The 21,237-nt window shown below is 36.0% G+C and overlaps 2 protein-coding genes across 3 annotated transcripts; both read left to right on the plus strand.

Moving 5' to 3' along the window:
- Positions 1-35: 35 nt before the first annotated feature.
- Positions 36-5,073, plus strand: LOC120013643 (rRNA-processing protein EFG1). Of its 2 annotated transcripts, none has more exons than XM_038865637.1 (8): positions 36-233; positions 1,205-1,325; positions 1,429-1,556; positions 1,718-1,856; positions 3,165-3,276; positions 3,666-3,729; positions 3,883-4,164; positions 4,766-5,073. In XM_038865637.1, exons 1-8 carry the CDS (start codon positions 96-98, stop codon positions 4,769-4,771), a joined length of 990 nt encoding a protein of 329 aa, XP_038721565.1. In that variant the 5' UTR covers positions 36-95; the 3' UTR covers positions 4,772-5,073. The 2 variants fall into 2 exon arrangements, with proteins under 2 accessions (XP_038721565.1, XP_038721489.1); XM_038865561.1 differs by having other exon boundaries at positions 37-233; positions 3,877-4,164.
- Positions 5,074-6,001: 928 nt separating this feature from the next.
- Positions 6,002-20,317, plus strand: LOC120003662 (alpha-mannosidase I MNS4). Its single transcript, XM_038852680.1, has 17 exons — positions 6,002-6,213; positions 7,782-7,901; positions 7,986-8,078; positions 8,955-9,041; positions 10,170-10,260; positions 10,788-10,843; positions 11,620-11,692; positions 12,941-13,050; positions 13,863-13,913; positions 14,402-14,490; positions 14,628-14,709; positions 14,802-14,915; positions 16,404-16,483; positions 17,452-17,587; positions 18,478-18,548; positions 18,662-18,908; positions 19,426-20,317. The coding sequence occupies exons 1-17, from the start codon at positions 6,091-6,093 to the stop codon at positions 19,675-19,677; spliced, it is 1,875 nt and encodes a 624-aa protein (XP_038708608.1). The 5' UTR covers positions 6,002-6,090; the 3' UTR covers positions 19,678-20,317.
- The last annotated feature ends 920 nt before the right edge of the window (positions 20,318-21,237 follow it).

A 21,237-nucleotide genomic window follows, 5' to 3' on the forward strand; every position in this document is an offset into this window, starting at 1 on the left:
AGTAGAAGACAAAGAAGCAATAAATATATCATTGCCGTCGGAAATTTACCAAAATAATTTGTTGGATTGAATTTTTTTAGGAGGCAGAAGAAGCCATGGCTCATGGCGGATACGGCAAGCGGCGGGTGGCAGAGCGCAAGAAACCCCTGGGACGGCGAGGAGGAGTAGAGAAGAAATCGAAGTCCGTCTCCTTCAAGAATCAGATTCGTTCCATCCAGCGGTTGCTCCGTAAGGTACTGGAACCCCTTCCCTCCCCCCGCTTTCCATGGTTTTATGTTCTCCTGTAGCATTTGATACAATTTTGGATAAACTCGTAGCGAGGGGGTGGGGTTTTACGGAGTCTACCTGTTCAAGGTCCCGTTGACGGTTGATTTGTAATTTGTAGTAGCTATTTGGGAAGATTAAATACATACATGTCCATTACTGTGAAATTGTTTAAAAATAGAGGGTTTATGATGTGGTAGAAGTAGAATGTCTGTGAGGCGGCATTGAGCGACTGAGAAACCCGACAACAGCCAGTATGCGGAATGAATTAATGCTGGGACTAGTTCTTGCAGTGATGATGATCACAAGAACATGAAAGGGGAAACGTTGGATTTATAGTTTCTCTTTTTCTCTTTCGCTAGTTCAAACATATATTTGTGGCTGTAGAATTAGTAAAATTTAAAATTAAATCTAAGCTTTATAAAGGATACATGGTTACATTCTCGTTTAATTAGTAATCTGACTATAGAGAGGCTAATGAATGCTTGTTGTTTGATATGATCTCTTTTCTGAATGGAATAATATGTTAACAGACGCTTTGGATTGTAGATACTCTACAGGGGTAGATTTTTGTGTCTGCATATAGGGGACATCTTCTTTTTGTTACCCGTCATCGATAAAATTAATTTCATCTTTCAAAAAATATATATCAGAATTTGTGGACTTCGTGAGACGAGGAGTGCAAAATTTTTGCAAGGTGATGTTGATGCCGTCAATTCTTGATTGCAAGTCTTTATTCCTGCTCCATTTAATATTTTGAGATTATTAGCTGGGAACTCATCTAATTTCCTTATTTATCCTTTTATTTTAGTTTTATTTTATTTTATTTTTGGGGGTTTTTGTGTGTCTTCTTTTTTTGGGAGAGGAGTTTGGGGTGGGTAGGGCATGTAGTCATATTGTTGTTGCCCAATAAATTCTGACTCGTTGTTGTCTCTTTAAGGATCTTCCACCTGAAGTTAGAGAGGCGCAAGAAAAAAAGTTAGCAGGGATCAAGAAGCAGCATGAAATCCACTCTCATCTGGGAAAAATATTCCGACGAGATCTAAGGATTAAGTTTCATGGTACATTCATATCTTACTAACGTGTTTACCTCTTGGAACTTTCTTATGATGTGAAATGTACATTTTGTTAGACCTGGGTGAGCTGACTCATTATGAATTATAGAGAGAAGAAAAATAGAAAGAAGAATAAGACGTTTGGAGAAACTACAACGTACTTCTTCTGGCCAGGGACAAGACGCAGAGCTTGCTGATCAACTCTCTAAGTTGAAAGAAGATCTTGAATATGTCAGGGTGAGCTACTGTTCATCAAGTTCTACATATTTATTTTTATATTGTTTTATCAATTTCTCAATGATAGGGCATGTACCACAAACAACTTTGACATGAACTAGACATTTTCGAATCTTATGAGAATTATAGGCCTAGTTGACATGTTTCATTTAAAATTGCAGTTTTTCCCCAAGAATGAGAAGTATGTATCTTTATTTACTGGAGGTGATGACTTGGATATAGTTGACAGGAGAAACAAACTGCGTAAGCAGATAAAAGCTAATTTAATTGGTGCTGCAGCCAGTGGGAAGGATTTAGAAGGTATTCTATTCTTCTCCTTGCTTTATTTCTTTACTGAATTTTGCCTTGTTGCATTCTATAAATAAACTTATTTTACATATTAGTGGATACACTTGCTGTCACTCCCTGATATAGACACAGATTGCTGGATGTTATCTATAAGTCCATAACAAAATCTAATCCCAAAATCTGTAAATGACGTAAACACAAATTAGTTTGGGCTAATTATAATCACAAGTCAAGCGCTGCTTCTAAAGGAAACAAAAATAACTCGTGTCAGTAGCAGAAAGCTAATACATTGTGAATCAGCAGTTTTAAAATGATTGGTGTATGGTTGATAGCCGGTAGACTTGGGCTTGTACTCTGATGTCTCCTGGGGCTTCATGATCGAGTATACCTAGCTATATCAGTAACGAAGCACTGCTATTATAATTTGGTGAATCTTTTTTGAACTATTGAAAATTTTATGAAGAATGTAAGGTTTAAAAATCAATAGTAATTGATAAGGTTGATATTGTTAGACAGGCAAGTGAACCATCTCGATAAGCATGTACTTAACAGTGTTTGAGGAAGATTATGATATGATATGATTGATATCTAGCAGAGTTTGAGGAAGATTATGGTTTCTGGCAGAGTTTGAGAATCAGATCCTTTTGTTGCTATTATTGACAGCTTGATTGTTTGGACCTGGTTGGCTTTCATTCCATTCTTGACTCGCCCTTTGTCTCTGTTTTACGTTTATACAGAATACTTAAGAACAAAGAGGGATGGCATATTGATGTTGAGGGTTTTGTCATTTGTGCAATTAGATTGTAGAGATTTAGTTGGTTTCAGTATATTTTGGAAACACTCTTTCTTTTATCTGAACTAGGGGAATTTGGTTGATGGCAATCGGTGAACTTGTATTGTTAAGTTCGCTGTGAGATTTATAGGTTTGTGGCTCATTCTAATTACTTTTCTCTGATCTTTTCTAAGAAAATTTCTTGGGGTCAAATACCAAATTCCTCCTTGACTAAAAGGTTGCAGTTTTTTTTTTTAATTTTTTTTTATGGATATTGAAATAACATGAATGAGATGTGTAGAAGTGAAATTTTGAGTAAAAACTTTTCAATCCTTCACATAAAATTTGGTTCTTAAAAGAGAAATAATTATTTCTGGGGTAATTATGAATTGCCTGGCTTAATAGGCAAAGATGTATTAAAAGAAAGCAATTATTGATTTAAACTGTTGGTTTGGGGTGTGTGAACTCTGCATTATTGTCTTGTACTCTAAGTCTTCACACTAACTTATCCTTAATATATCTGCTGTTTTTTTTGGAATCCCCGACAGAGACAGGGAGTGAGGATGATGGGCTTCTGGAGAGTGAGGATGATTTCTTCGTAACAGGAAGCTCAAGTGATGAAGCAGATGCAGATGACGAGTGGACTGACAAGAGTACAAGGTATATATTTTTATAGGGAAGATGCAAGTTTCAGGAACTATATTTCTTATTTGATGGTTGTGGTTTATTGGTTGTGATCTGAGGACTGTATTTGCATTTTCTTCGTAGTTTGCTCTTATATTTATTAATTTATAATGGAGTAAGCTGTCGTATTGTCTGAGCATATAAAAGTTCTTTTAAAAGCGAGTATGTGATGTAGTTGGCACTTTAATAGATTGAATTAGGAGTTTCCTATTCTGAATTCATTGCTGCAAGCTCTCTCCTTGGCAATTAATCATGGACCATGCCTCCTTTTTGATCTTATTTATATAATGCCAGAGTAAATTCATAACTTATGAACTTTCCCTTTCTGATAAAGGTGTATTTGAATTTGATTATTTGTTTCACAGGGAACAGGCTTCTAGTACTTCTGGCAAAGCAGCATCTGGCATGTCAAGTGATGAAAGAAATCAGGTGAGATATATGTCTAAATGTCTAATTTGAGCATTACATTGCTCTAGGAGCAAAATTTGCAGCTATCTTTATTAAGAGAAGTCTTACAGCTGTTAAGCATTCTTACCCGCATGTTTTCTTTCACTCATTTTTAAATTGTCTTTATAGAGGCAGATTTCTGCTAGAGCTCTAATGCCTCCTCCTCGGTCATCTTCCAATTCCTTTGCAAATTCAGCACGTCCTCTATCAAGGTTTGGGCCATCATCGAGCAGAAATTCCTCAATACGTAGGGCAGAAGTTTCTACAACTGGCAATGCTTCAAATAGCAGATCTGGGTCTTCCTTTAGAGCAGGTGGTTCTTCAAGTTCAAGGACAAGTCACAGTAGTAATCTAAGTTCCAACTCTGATGCGCACAAACCACGAAGGAAGAGGAGGCCAAAGAAGAAGAAGCAACAGGTTAGAATGTTGTAGTTCTTTAATATTTCTGCTCCTAGTGCTGTCTAACCTTTGTCTAAATATGGTTTCTTAGAACATCATACTGTTTGTTTTAGTTGGCCTCACTCTAGAATTGTCACTCAAGTAGTTTTATTGGTTATGTATGGCATATGTTGACTATCTTGTCCTTCCTTGTCAACAAATGTACTACCCTTGCATTCGGTCATCCATCTAGGATGGATAGTTTGAAGAGATGTACTGTCACAAGTAGCGCTCGTCTCTGTGTAGTTATTAGTCATGTGTTAGGTTGGTCTGTCAGTATGTATTTATGCATGTATGTATATATGTAGACATGTGTTAACGTATGGGCATTTGTTGTTTTCTCTCTGTTTTTGCACAAATAGTCACTCCCATAGTCATCCAATTGGGTGCGGCAATGCATTCTATCATTGTTATCTTCCATGGGCCGTTGGTTTTCCACAAGTTTAGCTATTGTCTTATACTCTTATGGAATGTGTTCAGCAATGTGTTTCTCTTTCTATAATAGCAAAATCTTTCTACAAAATATAAAGATCAGTGAAAGCCTCTGATGGTTATCTTCATATTCCCAATCTGTATGCAGGGATGAATTGAATGGAGCTTGCGGAGACGTGTTGTTGTCAGTATCAAACCAATCAGATCAGCATAAGATATGTATCGTATGAGAAGTTCTTATGCGAAGAGTTAAAATTTCCTTGTCTCATTAATTCTGGTTAAACATCCTGGAGTTCCTGAGTAATGCCAGGTTTTATTCGGTAATTCATTTATACTTGACTGTCTGTTTGATTCAGTCTTGAGTAGCATAAAAATCTGACCTTTTTATTTATTTTTATTTTTGTAAACCTTTGTTGTTCATTGTACAATGTTGGAAAATTGTGTTGGTTTCAGTGAGCTTCTCTTTTGTTTTGGCTTTTTTATTTTTTTTATTTTTAAAAACGTAGCAAAACTGCAAAAGAACTTTATAGAGGGGGCACGAAGGGGGTCCCACCATTTGCAAACATTAAACAACATAACGCTAATTAAAATGTATTAAATAAGTAATATGCTGAATTTTATTTCTTTACCCACATTATTTTTTAAACCGGTGGTAGGACACTAAAAGTCGGAGCGTGTCGGCCGGCCGGTTGAATCGTAAAACTGGTGAAGTGGTTGGACATGTGGTGGATTGATGACCCATTAGTTGAATTAGTAAACAGTTATAGTTTTTTGTCCGAGTTGATGTTCGACACGGTTTTTAACTTTTTATGATATTGGTGTAGGATAAATCCCCAACAATTGAAGCAAACATTCAGCCACCCTCGTAAAGAAATTCGTTAATATTTCTACAATTATTACTATCACAATAGCCCACGAAGGCCCAAGATCGGGCCAAGGCCTTATGCAAGGCATAATGCACCGTGGAGGAGGATCAGTGCTTTCGGGGCGGCGACAACTGACAAAGTAACATAAACAACCAGCTCAGCCGGTCCAGCCACCGCATCCTAACTTCCTAAGCCTGTCTATAAGGGATGGTGGGATTGCCCTTGATTAAAATTGTGCTGAGCCAAACCCAAAATAAACAATGCAAACAATAACGATAACGATATATAAAATCATGTAATGTGGATTCCTGATCCATATCATGTAATACAAAAAAAAAAAAAATAACAAGTGATTAACTATAACTCGTGCATTGTTGTGGACATCAATTCCACCAATTACATTTCATGAAACACGTTTGCAAATGATACTGCCGTCCATATAATATATAAATACTACCTTAATTAGTTAATTAATTAGTTAATTAATAATTTTAATATCCGGAATATAATCGCAGCGGTGAACCGGTGGGAGAGCAGGCAAAAGCCCAAAACCCAGAACAGAGTTTAACGTTGCCTCAAACTAGACAACGAGGATTCAAATCACGCAATGGAAAATTTGAAGACTTGGCTTTACTTCCTCTTCCTCTCCTTATTGTCATGGGCCTCAACGGCTCCTACATCCCTCGCCGACGGCGTCACTCCAGATGAAGCCCTGGAACTGCGAGACGAGGTAATCGCCACTCTCAGAAATCTTGTATCTTATCTGAATATGCGTCTCCCAATGATTTCTTTGGTTCATCATTTGATTAGAGTTAATTTCAGTTCGAGTGTGTTTCATTAGTTGTTCGCTTTGATCCGCTAATATGCATTAACTTTAATTTTTGAGTATTAAATGTGAATGAAATCTTGGATGATCAGGAATTTCAATGTTTAGGCAATTCACGTGGTTTTGAAAGTGCACTGTATGGGAGGCCTGTTATTATTGAATCAAGACGATGGTGCTGTTTCTTATGGAAGATCTTGTGTTGATTTGATATAAGGATGAAGATAACATTATTTTTTTTCTTCTCTTTCTTGATTCTTGAAATTTACTGAAAGTAAAAGAAGAGTTTATAACAGAAGTTTGTAACATTTTCTGTGTGCTTCTTGGATTCATTGTAAATCTTGATAAAGATCACATAAATCTACTGGTTAGTGGTGCATTTATTGTTACATTCTTGGAGTGTGATCAGAACTTGACATCAAGGGTCATTGCTTTTGTTTTGGAAATTTTGGAATATTACATGGCGGCATGTAACAGGTAGAGAATGGGGAAAATATATCATTCAAACACAAGACTACAGTATTTTTGCTGTTTGGCAAAATTGTTTATGTTCATGGGCAGGTGAATTTCACTACTGGAAATATAATGTGGAAAAATAGAGAGAAACCACTGAGACCTTAAAATTCCAGTACAACCAATGCTTTCAAATATAGAGAATTATTTATTTCTCTGTATCTCTCTATACTTGTCTTGCTGTACTTCTCCATGTTTTTGTTTAGCCCTTTAATTATATGCGAAGCGAGCACTCAAAATTTCAACCATTTTGGACATTTTCAAAGGCATTTAAGGAGGTCATTACCAACCATGTTCTACCCTTGACAAACAGTAGTGACTGAATTATTTTCCATCCCAATTCAGAAAACTGTGTTGCAAAAAGTTGATGGATTGTGCATTTAATTTTTAGCTAACAAAATCATGCCCACCCATAGTTGGGATCTAGCTTGCATTCAGTAGAGAAGAGAGATATGGAGGATCAGATGGATTTTGTCTTGCTTGCATTCTCCTTTGCCTGCGTAGCAGCAAGGAGCAATTAATGCCTTTGGTGGAACAAAAAAAGGCAGCAAATTCTGACAGTTTTAATTTATCAGAAGATGTTTGATAGTTATTTTTGATAGCCATTTTTTATAGGTCATTGGCTTTACGAACTCACCTTAGTTTATCTGCCAGTTGCATTTTTATTGGTATTTGGTTGGTGCTTTGTATCGTTTTTGCAATCAAGGTGGGTGAATTGTACACTCTAGTAGCTTGGCCACCGGAGAGATATAGTTTTACCTACAATGTTCATGTTGATTAACTGTCATGGCTACCCACATAGAAAGAGTTTAATCCTAATTCTGTAACATTGTCACTTATTGTGATTCCTAATGATAGTAATTTAGAAGAGGGATTGTTGAAGCTTTTTGTTAGCCAGCTTTGCAAACTTCATTCTTTCTTGGATTTTTGAATCGCTGATACATTTTTTTTTTATGCTGGAGGTGAGAGAAATGTTCTACCATGCTTTTGATGGATATATGGAGTATGCTTTCCCCCTCGATGAATTAAGACCTTTGTCGTGTGCAGGAGAAGATTCACTTGGTGGTTATGCCTTGACTCTAGTAAGATGAATCTATATTTCCATTTGATGTCAGCATTCTGTTATTAAACTATAATATAATACTACTATCTTGATATTGTAACAGATCGACTCCTTAGATACTTTGGCTTTACTTGGTGACCGAGAGCGCTTCACGTTATCTGTTGAATGGATTGGTAAAAATCTTCGGTTTGAGATAGTGAGTAATGAATTTTTCTGTTGTTGATAATTTGTTATTGGAATGGATTTTAATTTTATCTCTTGAAGGTTTTGGGGTATTTTGTTCTTCAAGATCTTGTGTTTTACTCGGGATATAATTTGTCTTGCTCACATTCACACCTATAAAGAAAAAGGATAAACAACTCTTGTGCACAAGGCTCTCGCAATGGGCGGGGTCATGGATAAGTAGGATGTATGCAGACCTTAATTATGTGGAGAAATTATTTCTAGGAATTGAACCTGTGACCTCTATGTTACACTTTGGAACTCTACCATTTAGTCACATGCTCACCCATGCGGGCACAAAAATAAAAAAACACACATTGCTCGCATTTTTTACTATTTTATTATTTTTTGTTAGGACACTCACGTCTCCGACCTTGTCCACTGTGGGAGTCTTGTGCACAGAAGTTGTTTACCTTTGTTAGGACGCACATTACTCTCATATGTGGACATAGCCAAGCGCGTGCTTTTTTCATATAAGATATATATCCAATTATCCATCTTTGTGGACGTTCCACTAATTTTTGACCTACCAATTAAATATTGGAGTCTGAATCCTCTTTTGTTATGGCTGCCTCTTGGTTTGTTCCATTTCTGTTAATATACATCATGATATAATTACACGTTACCAAATGAGCCAGTCCAATTTGAGGAGGCCTACACTTGAGCTTTTGTTTATCATTTGTTGTTAGGCTTTGGATTTTACTTTCAATCCTGTATTTTCTTAATCTTATTAACACTCTACTAAATCAATAAATTTATATTTATTTTATTTGACTTCACACGCTGCTCTAGTTATTGCAAGCTCTATTTTTTCCATCTAATTGTTTTGGTTCTTACATCCAACTTGCAGAATAAAACGGTGTCTTTGTTTGAGACGTCCATCAGGGTACTCGGTGGTTTACTCTCTGCTCATCTTATTGCAAGTGATTATGCTACGGTATTCTTTTTGATATGTCCCAAAACAAATATTCTTCATTTTCACTTCTATTGAACATGAATGCATGATATAACATGATATGACTTCTTGGTGACAACAACAACGCCATTTTGTGCTGCCCACATTAAACCAGTAACCCTGTAATAATATTTCCCATATGAATTGAGCTTAATTACTTTTCTGATAAAAGCATCTGAAGTTATAGATTTCTCTGTTACTTTATTATTCATATGGGAAAGTCATCAAATTAAACCTGTTACCAGGCTTATAAATTTTCAGGCTCTGATAACGACATAGTGGAGGCTTTACTGGTATAGGTAGACCAGAATTTTGTGAGGTGATTCTCAAAGCTAATTCAAATTAGTTGGCTTTGAGGCTTTGCTTCATTGAATTGATTTTCTGTCAGTCAATTTTGGTTGCAATTAGAGTTTATCACACAGTTAGGTGGGTTTGTAAACACTCAAGTTGTCTTGGGAAAGTTAATCAACCCATTTCTCAAAAAACCAAAAAAAAAAAGTTGTGTCACATGAACCCATTTATGAAGGTATATTTGTTGTAATCGATACCCTTACCAAATAATCCAGATTATAACTGAAATTGAAACCTATCCATTAGAACAAGTAATATGAATTAGTTCTTGTGATCTATCCTGTTTTGGCTTATGTGCTATCAAGAAAATTTCCTTTTTCCTGAATTAATTTCTTAAGCTTTTCACCATTTGTTGTTTTACGTTTGGTGATGCTTTTGCAGCAGTTAGAGTTTTCAGACTCTATCCTGTCATTCTATCCAATATCCGAGTGAATTTTTTGTGAACTTGCTTACGCCTCAATAATATGGATTCACGCCTGCAAATAGATTAAGCCTCATGCAATTTCGAATGAAGATTTTTGCTTCTAAGGATGTCAAGTATCCAGCTTACCTTTTTGTCCACTTAGATAATCTCTGTTTAGTCTCTATCTTGGAATACGTAGCAATATCATTTGACTTCACATGTCTAATTTTTCCAAAAAAAAATAAAAAATTCACATGTCTACTGGATTAGAGATATTTTGGCATCTCTCCATGTCTATTGATGTATACCATTTTGAAATTTTAATTGGATTTTCGTGGTTAACCTTTTGATTGCAGGGTATGAGAATTCCATCATATGATAATCAATTACTCGACTTAGCTGTCGATCTGGCCCATAGGTTGTTGCCTGCGTTTGACACTCCAACAGGTATCATTCCTGGATTCTGAACTTTGCTGCATATCATTCTCATTCCTGATCAACGTTTGGAGCCAACCACTCCATCCCTTTCTCCAACTAAAATCCCCCAGAAGTCACTGCCCCTGCAACATCCCTTTGAAAGCTCCATGGCATGGACAATTACCATTTCTCAAAACTGAAATGCTAATACATATATACTTTTGGAAATAGACTGGAGTTGCAACATTGGGAATTTGCATTAGTAGGTATTGTTTCATCACTTGTATAATATCTAAAATTAACTTTACATAGATTGATAGTCAGAACTTAACTGAGAGCTCTTGGTTGCAGAAATTAGGTTTACATACAGCACTTTGTAGCTAAATAAAGTTTCATATGTAGCTCTGTCTTTTTTTTATGGCTGAACATCAACCTATTTGGTTTCAATTGCTTAAAAAACCTGCTATTTCAGGAACTTCTCTAATGTTTCTTCCAAATTTGATATATTCTATTTGTACGATAATAAAGTTATCATTTTGAGCTATGTCCTATTGCAGGAATTCCATATGGATCTGTCAATCTATTGCATGGAGTTGATGAACATGAAAGCAAGGCAAGCCTCGCTCTGGCTTTCCATTTCAATTGCCAATATTTTCCTGTTGCGTTATTTGCTAGTGCATTTAGCTAGTTGGCTTTTAGAATGATACTTCTAAAGTTCCACCACATATCATTCCCCAAGTGCAAGTGGTATGATGCGAACCGTTTATTAATATTGAAAAGCCGTTTATTAGCATTTGGAGGCTGTTACACAATCTATATAGTGGGTCATCGACGATATTTTAGGATTCATTTGCAGCAATAGTCGTAATTCATTAAGGAAAAGGACTCAAAATAAGGGCTGCCGTAGAGTTGTTTTGTGGTTTTAACTTTTGAATTTGATATGTTTTGGAAAAGGGTTTTTCCCCCTCTTGTAAGAAGTTAAGAAACAAGTTGGAATAAGAGGATTAGTGTCTTGAGGTTTTTACAGGGAAAAATTTGTGAATAGAAAGATAGAGAAGAAGTGAACTTATAATCTGAGGTGGGAATTGTGTTCTTATCCTAACAATAAAGGAGTTACTAGTAACTTACAAGTGATATATCAATACCAAACAAGACGAAGAATTGACTCCTAACTACACTCCCAATGATCTGTGAAACCACCTAATCTAAATATGTAGAAGGGTCCGACAACAATTAACGTCAGAGCAAATTAAAGGAGATTCGTATCGTTCCTGTATCACCAGCTACTTTTCCACAATTAGGTGTTGTAATTGGGCTGATTATCTTCTTCTTCTTTTTCTACATTGAATGTTTATCTGGGCCTCTAAACCTAAATGTTTATGTGTCTAGATAACATCAACGGCTGGTGGTGGGACTTTGACCTTGGAATTTGGGGTGCTTAGCCGCTTGACAAATGATCCTAGTGAGTATCAATAGTACCTTCGTTGCTGGAAAATGCCTTGCTTTTCCTCATCTGTCTTTGAACTAGAACTGGAATTTAAATTTTTTGCTTGGAGAACAACCTTTCAGTCTTGATTATTGTATAAAAAGAAGTACATTGTCTGATGGAATCTTGTGGAGGCATTTTATTAATTATACCAAGTTGTGTGCTTTGAATGGTTTGAAGTTTGTCTGACCTTAAACTACTTAAATTACTGCTTGATGTTTTTTGATTCTCTTCTATCTTGTATTTCTATTGCTTTTTAAACTTTTTGCTTTTAAGGCATGTCATGCTAGCAGTTTGTGCATCCTTTATGCTATTTGGTACATTAAGTAGAATCTAGTTAATTAGGAAAGGGGATATTAGATTTGTGCCCCTTCTGACCTGCATGGCTGCATGCAATAGCTTACATGTTAGGAGCAGATCGTTAGTTTAATGATCACTGCCACTGCCAGCAGTCATTTTTTCAAGTGCTACTATGTATCAAGTTTCTCCACAAGTTATTGGCTTGGAGCGGACTTGGTTGAGAGCATGACTAGGCTCCTTAATAGCATGTGTAACAAAATAAATTTATTTTGTACTATGATTTGATGTAGTTCGGAAAATGTCTATATATCTTTTACCATTTTGAATATTTAAGAAAGATTATCAAGAACTGAATCCTCGTTTTTGTTTCTGTTAAAATGAAATTAAAAGATACTAGATCCTTCAGACTACTGAAGATGAATGTGTCAAGATACAGGTTGTTACAACACATAGGGATATACAGTCTGTCTGTTACTGCTTCCTGGTTGGTGATGGAACTAGTGCAGTGTGGTCATACCCTTATTTTTCCCCTTTCACTGAAAGGGTCACTTGGCTTGGCCTTTAGCTTTATAGTTTTCTTTAATTATGCTGCAATTGTCAAGATATGGTTTTTTCACTCAATGACTCGGTGGTGGAAGTTCATAAGTCATAACAGATTTTTGAGCAGGCTAGCAATGATATCATGTTTCAGTTGTAATTTTAGTTGTTCAGTAACTGCATATTTTACTCTGATGTATTATATTTTAGGAGCCACCTTTTGTTTCTAATTTTGTCATTGAAGTTGCCTATTTTTGCATCTTGCTCCTTGCTGTGGGATGTCCTCTGTCTACTTTCTTTGTTTTGACTAAAGCGTTGTTTAATTGTTGTCCTCCTTGTTGAGGCAAATATGTACATATTTGATTGCTCACCTTTGTGGAACTCCAGTTTTTTATCAAGTTGCCAAGAAAGCAGTACGTGGACTATGGGCTCGTCGTTCAAGGTTAAACTTAGTCGGTGCTCATATCAATGTATTTACTGGTGAATGGACACAAAAGGTAACATTTGTTTGAACACGGTTTAGATTCATAGAAGGCATCAACTTTAAATTGTCTTTATAAGAGCAACATTGCAATGTCATGCGGTTCCTTTCAAGCGCGATGGAAAATAATTAAATCTTCAAAGGATTTACATTTTACAATGTGCTCTCCTTTGTTAGGTCATCTTTTCTCTCCCTTTTTCTTGCAATAGTCTGGAACAAGCTCTGTATGAGAGAATTTTCATGCATTTATCGTCTCAGGACTTGCTTTGATAATTTTATAGCTTTGACCTGGTGAAGTTAATAATGCCACCCTTCAGAATGCCTGTTTGAATTTCCGTGCCCCCAATGATAGTTTATGACTATTTCTCAGTTTTCCCTAGTTGTTTTTCTTCCTTTTTTTGATGTGTTAATTTCTTCTCTTAAAGAGCCTTTTTTGTGTGTTCTAACAAAGGAATGTCTCTTAAAGAGCTCGTTGTGCTCTATTTAATCTGGTTATATGAGAATCTTTTTGGGTAAAAAGACAACAAGAGTGGACTAAGTTCTCAGTATTCATACATTCCTCTAATAAATTATATCAGAATTGTCTTTCTGGATGTACTGTTGGATGAGATGCATGATATGAATAATGATCAAATAACATTTTTTTTATTTTTTATTTTTGACTCTTTTTTTTGTTGCTGTTACTTACTGCTATTTGAAAACTTAAAATTTTTCTCATCATACTATAATGCAATAATGTCTCTTAGATGATCATATTTCCTACTTTGTGGAAGACTCTATTCGCTTCTTGTTTCAATTACTGCTTTAATTTTCTTCAATGATTTGCAGGATGCCGGAATAGGGACAAGTATCGACTCTTTCTATGAGTATCTCTTGAAGGTTAGTAAAGTGGTTGGGATTGTTGTTGTAGTCACAGTATGATCACCATGTTAATAAAGTGGTTGGGGTTGTTCTAGTCACGGCATGATCACCATATGGTGATTGTCACCACGTTTTTTTATATACATTATGCTCTTTTATGCTGGATAATTTTTTCATGAGCATATCTTTGCTGAAATTGTACTTCATTATAAATAATAAAGCCAATCTTGGAGAGGTTCCACATTCTCGAAATAATAATGAAAAAAGGGAGAGAAATTACATGACTTCTAAAGTTGGGCCTTATTGCTAATGGTGGGAATGCTCAAGTATTTTTTTTTTCCTATGTCATCAAATCTGTGTTTTTCTGTTTACAATGAATGCGAGTTATGCAATATGATAGACTATTTGTTTGCTTCCAAAGAAGCTCATTAACATCCCAGGAAGCTTTTTCTGAAGCTCATTAACATCCCAGGAAGCTTTTTTCTGAAATTATCTGATTGTATCAGGCTTATTTATTGTTTGGAGATGAGGAGTATCTGTTCATCTTTCAAGAGGCTTATGCTGCTGCTATGCATTACCTTTACAATGATCCTTGGTAAAGATTGTGGCTATTCAGTGTCACCAATATTATTTTCTTGCAAAAAATTGTATTATTCCCTTTCCTTTTTCTGGTTTCCTCTTTCATACTAAAACTCCCATGAACCAGATATTAAGTTAAAAACGTGTTTTTAGGTACGTTGAGGTGAATATGGATTCTGCTGCCATTGTCTGGCCATTATTTAATAGCTTGCAGGCTTTCTGGCCAGGCCTTCAGGTCTCCCCCTCTTTTTTCCTCCCTTTTTGTTTATAGCATTAATGCATTATATATGATCTTCAAAATGAACTTGATTTTATATTTTTGGGAAGGTTTTGGCTGGTGACATTGATCCTGCTATCCGAACACATACTGCTTTCTTTAGCGTCTGGCAAAGATATGGATTCACTCCTGAGGGTTTTAATCTTGCCACTCTAACCGTGCAGGTATCTATATCATAATTTCCTGAAACCCAAGATAAATTTTATTCATTCTATTTTTAATGTCTTATCATGATTTCTATTTCAACTCATTTTCTTAAGAATTTAACTAAAACAAAAAGTGAAAAAGAAAAAAGAAAAAGGACCCATGCCCTAGTATGTGGGAATTATATAAAATACTGAATGTAAGTGAAGCCCATCTCTCTCTCTCTCTCTCTCTCTCTCTCTCTCTCTCTCTCTCTCAGAGTGATGTAAGGAATGGATTGTTGGGCTATTGAAATACATGATAACTAAAGAATGAAGGTAACACAAATGAAAATGGTTGCTTCTGATTTCCTATGTGTAGCAATACAAGGAATAAGAAACAAGATTATTCGGGGTAGAGGTACGCCACTCAACGCTAAGAACCGAGAAAATTGTCCAAGATGATTTTGGTTATTAAATCATAATGGTATTGGTTCAGTGGTGCAATGAGTTGAGAAAATTCAAGTATAAGATATTTCAAGGAGGGAGAAAAAAAAGACATGGATTAAAGTGCTATATAGTGACATGGACTCTCTAGGATTAGTCGTTACTCTTGAGTGAGAGTGAAGCTATAGGCAAGGACGAATAGCAAAGGAAAATTTCCCAATAATTTTTCTTATGGATTCATTTAGACATCCCCAAAATATTTGGAATAAAGGCTTTGATGGTGTGATGATGGAATCAATAATTGCTCCCATTTTACAAAAAGGAAAAAATAAACTGTTAGTTGTACATACTTACTTGCAATTGTGACCTCCAGTTTTTAGTGTCCTTTATAAATTTCAAGTTAAAACCTTCAAATATGCAACATTATTCTGGCCAATCTATGTTTCCGTTGCAAATCCAATAAAGAATCTTTATTGTGATTGGGTCAGTAAGTTAAGACATGTGGGCCTTGCATGCATGAATTGGGTAGTAACTGGTTCAGTGAAGAACTAAAGGCTTGGAGTTGGAGGTTCTGCTAGGGAGCAAGCAAAGGGAGAAAACTATTTCAAGCCATTCCCTTGTTCATCTCTTGGTTTATGTAGAAAGAGAGGAGCAACAGGGCTTTTGAAGACTGAGATACTCATTTTAATATTTTGAAAGACAGATGGGTATCTTTCTTTTGCTTTTTGTGCAGTGGAACATGCAATATGGATGAAAATACTATCCATGATATGTGATAGAATCATAGAAATCATTTATTGCAAATGATTGTTTTTTGGTTGCACACTTGCACTCCCTTCGTGCTCTAATGCGCTTCTCGTTTTTTCCCCTCAAAGAAAAAAAAATAATGTCCTTGGGCTGATGTCCCGACATCAATATTTATCTTTTTCAGCTATCATATTACTCAATTTTTATTAAGTCCTTTCTTTCTTGCTTTCATTTAATGGTCAACGATACTATACTTTTCATGATTATAATTTCCATCAATCTTTACATTATAAAAATTCTAAATCTTGTGAAACTGTGTCCTAAATTTGTTTTCAGCATGGGCAAAAAAGTTATCCATTGCGTCCAGAGTTAATGGAGAGTACATACTGGTTATACAAAGCTACAAGAGATCCCAGGTAAGCACATTTGCTTGTCTTTACTGGCTTTTTATTTTTGTCTTTAAATTCTTTATGATGGATGGAGGGTTGGGGGCCTGCAAAGATTCAGGAACTGAATTAGCATATTACTTCTTAAAACAGAATAAACGATATCTAGCATCAGACTTGGCTTGACTTCTTTCAGAAAGAGAGTTACAACTTACAATAGATCTGTTTTAAGAGTTTCTGAATAAAGAAACGAGCTATTTCACTAAACTGCCACGGCTGCAAACCATTTTTAAAATTGTTCTTAGAAACAATTCAAAAGAACAACAGATAAGTAGATGAGATTAACTTTTTTTTCAGAGTTGTACTTACAGTATAACTAGTGATGTCTAAATAATTATGCCAGATCAGTATCCTGGTTTTTCAAATATTTGATTTAATTCTCGACTTTAGAGTTTGTAGAGATTTCATTTCAAGGTCTTGATCAGAATCACTACTATATTCGCTTTTTATGTAATTATTTATTTTTTCTTTTGGTTTCTTTCTAGGCTCCATCAATCACATTCCTGCCTTTTTTTTTCGTGCCCCTCCTCAAAATTATTATTATTTTTTTTTTTTCTGGACGTTACTTTTGAAGACACTGCTGATTCCAGATATGGGTCACTTCAGCATTGCTAGACCGCTAACTTTTACTCTCTTTTTTTCCTGTAATGACCACTCCTCTTTGGGGGAAAAAAGTAAACTGTTGAAGGCATTGGGGAAGGGAAAACCTTTTGGAAGATAAAAGTAACCTAAAGATCGAAAGTTCAGAAAATTTTCCCAGAGTCTAAGCTGAGTTTGTCATCGAAGAACCAACAATACTTGAAAATTTGCATAAGTATCGTTGCTGGTACTTATCCTATTTTATGGGGATACCTTCTGTTGTTAACGGGGATAAAATTTGTTTGGCCATATTATGGCTTTCTTGCAAATTACATCTTACGTAAAATTTTCTTTTGTAGATATCTTGATGCTGGAAGGGACATGGTTACTAGTTTGCAGAATGGGGCTCGATGCCCTTGTGGATATTGTCATATATCAGATGTTGAGTTTCAAAAGAAGGAAGATCACATGGAGAGCTTTTTCCTAGCTGAAACAGTAAGGGGGATTTAGATTAGTCCAATAGACTCCTTGATGCTCTTTAACAAAGTTACTTTTTGTTCTCAAAGAAAAAAAAGGATTAGTCCTTTAAACTAATTGGTCTTTCAAAACTTTATCAAAACCTATGGACATGAATGCTTAAGAAAATTATTTTCATTCTGCATAGATGGTTTTCCGGTATGCTTGATGTGATTTGGCTGTTTTTACTACTATTTAAAACATCTTGGCTGATTTTTGTTCCTGCTTCATTATGTGTGATAGTTGGCCTTGCCATTCAATTTTAACGAATAATGATTTGGGGAAAAACCTTGTTGCACTCAGAATGGTAGTAATGATGACATGACATTAGTTTGTTATTTTCCTTTGTGGGGGGGGGGGGGGATGACGATTTTTTTTAAATATGATTTCCGTATTACTAGCTGTTTCAGTTTCTTGTATGCGTCAATGTTCTTTTTATAAGCCATACAGATGCTACCAAAGGTCAGTTAGATTAGTGGTGCAACTTGGGTAGTTTGGCTTAGGTTGAATTTTCCCTTTCCTAAACCAAGAAGCAGGGCTAAATGGTTGTGCATTTCTATTGAGCTTCTAAATTGTGGTTGATTCTATCTAGACTGACCCAAGAGACACCTCAGTATCGGCATCTGAACTCTCTACAAGTCTCATTTTACGACTTATGCATGGCTTTTTCTCAAGCGTTTGGAATTTACTTCAGGTCGTTTTTAGAATGACTTAGGAACACTCTCTTCATGCCTTTTTTAATTATTACCATTTTCACTTATTCTCTGCGAATTTCTGTGTTTCTGTATCTGTAACTTTTCATTGCATTTTATTAATTAACTGTCCTCTGTTTTCTCATTGCTTGGTATCCTCATCATCAACATTATTAGGTTAAGTATCTGTGGCTTCTTTTTGATTTGGCTGTGGGTCCAGATAACCTTGTAGAGAATGGGCCATACAAGTAAGTCTGCTCTAGTCTATAGTAATTATGTCAGAACGGTGGATCCAATTTCCTTTCAAGTGAGCGATTTGGCTTATTTCCTCCATATGTGGTGCCTATGCTGCTATCTTCAGGTATATCTTTAGCACTGAGGGCCACCTATTGCCTACAACCCCAGAGATATCTCCAGTTTGGGGAAATGGTTCCTATATTGGTGGTTACTGTAACCGTGGTGACTCAAAGCAGGAACCTCATCCGTCAGATGTTACAAATGATACTAAAGAAACTAATGGTAGAACATTCTATGGAGGCTGGGTTTCCTCTGAATCTCCACCAGATTCCTCAATTTTCAAGGCAAATTCAGTATCAGGGTTAATCAAGGTGAGTGTTGAATATTGATTGTGCAGGTGACGGGATTCTGTTATATTTTTTTACATTCCCCTTGTAATCTCAAGTCATGCAATACCTGAAAGATTATTACATATCTGGAAATTCAAATAAGGAATTCAGTTTTTTCATTTTCTTGATTTCAAAATTTCCATGTAATACTTTTATTACCCATCTTTAGAAGTTGAAAAACCATGTGATTAATGACACATCCTCGATAAGGTCAATTGTTTAGTATTGAAACACATTGAGGAATTCATTCAAGTCACTGTCACCACTGCACCTTTGTGCACGTGTGACTTTTTTTCTGGGGAATATATTCCCCTTCATGCCTTTGTGTCGGAGCTTTCCATGTGTAAGTTAAATTGTAACGCATTTGATCCAGAGAATCTTAGGGGAGCGAACAAATAGTAGAGGTGGCATTGTGATGCTTTGGCTTTTGTGAAGTATGAACTGTAGTTGCTTAGATTCAGTACCTTTTTTATCTATAAATCTTTTGTATTTTCCTCAGGGACGTTGTCCAGGATTGACTCATGGGCAGAAATATGGCATACAATATCTTGGTTCAACTAGTAGAACTGAAGAAGAGGATGAGTCCAAACAACACAGAGAATCCACACAACAGAGACAAAGGACTGTAATTCAAAGCCATTCTGTGCTACTTGTTTCTGACCAAAGTGCTGATTATTCTGTGTCTGATGGAAACAATGACAACGGTGTTCCAGAATCCATTGATAAAGGATCAGAGAGTAATCCTCAATAATGAGGAAGGCAATGCTTTGTGTCCGTGAGTTCAGTGGAACCAGAGTAATCCTTTTTAGTTCTGCTTCAGCATATTCTGTTCTCAGCCATCTATAGTTTCTCCTGATGATGGTCCATGACATTCATTGGGATGGATAGTTTTTGACATGTTACAGTGATTTGGGCTAGTTATTCAAAGTATGAAACTAATTGATATTCTCTTCTGGATGTCGCTTGTGGCTTGAAGATTACAACCTCGAGTTTGACTGATTCGGCAAATGTTTATAGAGTGAGCATGGAGCCTGAAGATAGGAACACAGAATTGGAGGATGACTAGGATTGGTTTCTAGTGCTGATTATGCTGCTCCTGAGGCGGGGACGCATAGGCTGTGTGCATTAGTCTTGCCCTTTGGGGCTGTGTAACTAAGAATAATTTATTGAATGTTGTTGTACATTTATCAACAGGGCCTCGGCTGAGTTTCGTCAGCTAAGCTATCTGATCAATTCATTTTGAACTTTTACAGACAGGTCAGATGCTGGTTTCAGGAATTGATCCATATCTATCAATAAGTTCTCTCATTGAGGATGGTGAAGTAGTGTATTAGACCATGCAATTTTCTGCAGAGTCCTACAAAATCTATATATTTTGCGTTGTCTTTAAAGTAGACTTTTCTTTAGGATATCAATCGGTATCACTAGCAGGAAGAGGCAGTATGTATGGTTCACAGATGCGGCACTGCATGGGCAATGGGAGTAGTAGCCAGGAATTATGATGGAAGACGAGGATTTTATTGTTGTTGAAGGGAAGTCAAAAGAGAAGTTATTCATGCCATCAATAGTGCCATGAATGATCATCGCTATTATCCTGAGATGGTGGACAGCAAGATTCTTGATACTGCAAGACTTGTTGCAAACCGCATAAATCTAACCCAAATAACCTGAAGAGATATTGTCCGTTTTGGGTCTAAACTCGCATGATTTTGTCCTTAAAAAGGACCCGTTGGTTGATAAGAATTTGATCTTTACTTGTAAACTACATCGGTAGTTTACATCTTACCGAGGTTGGATACAAGTCTTAATATCATAAATTCATACCTCATACACACCAACAATATTTTCCACTTTGGGTTATTCGGTTCTCGTGGATACATCGAGTCTGCACGACTTTATTTCTACTGGCTACTATTACAGGTCAAAACTCAACTCACTAGGTCAAAGCCCAATTCACTAGGCTTAGGAAAAGGTCTTATTGTAAGTAAGGAGGTGGCTTGGTTTAATAAACCACTCGGTTAAGTCACACCCAACTGATGCGGGATTTTATTCATAACACTTAACACTCTCGCACACTTGTGGGTTCGGTTTCGTGAGACTAAATAAATTAACACAAGTAGAGGTCTTTTAGGATTGAGTTATATACATACATATATATATTGAGTTTTGAGTTCAACAAAGAATAAAGAAGTTGAAGAGAAGAAAAAGAACGAAGGGGAAGAAGTTAAAATAGTATTTCATTACTTGATCAATGGATCTACAACCGTTAGTCTTATATCTGTTGCTACTATAAAACTTGAATTTGACATGA

This window comes from Tripterygium wilfordii, chromosome 1 (assembly GCF_013401445.1).
Source record: "Tripterygium wilfordii isolate XIE 37 chromosome 1, ASM1340144v1, whole genome shotgun sequence".
Taxonomy (NCBI): domain Eukaryota; kingdom Viridiplantae; phylum Streptophyta; class Magnoliopsida; order Celastrales; family Celastraceae; genus Tripterygium; species Tripterygium wilfordii.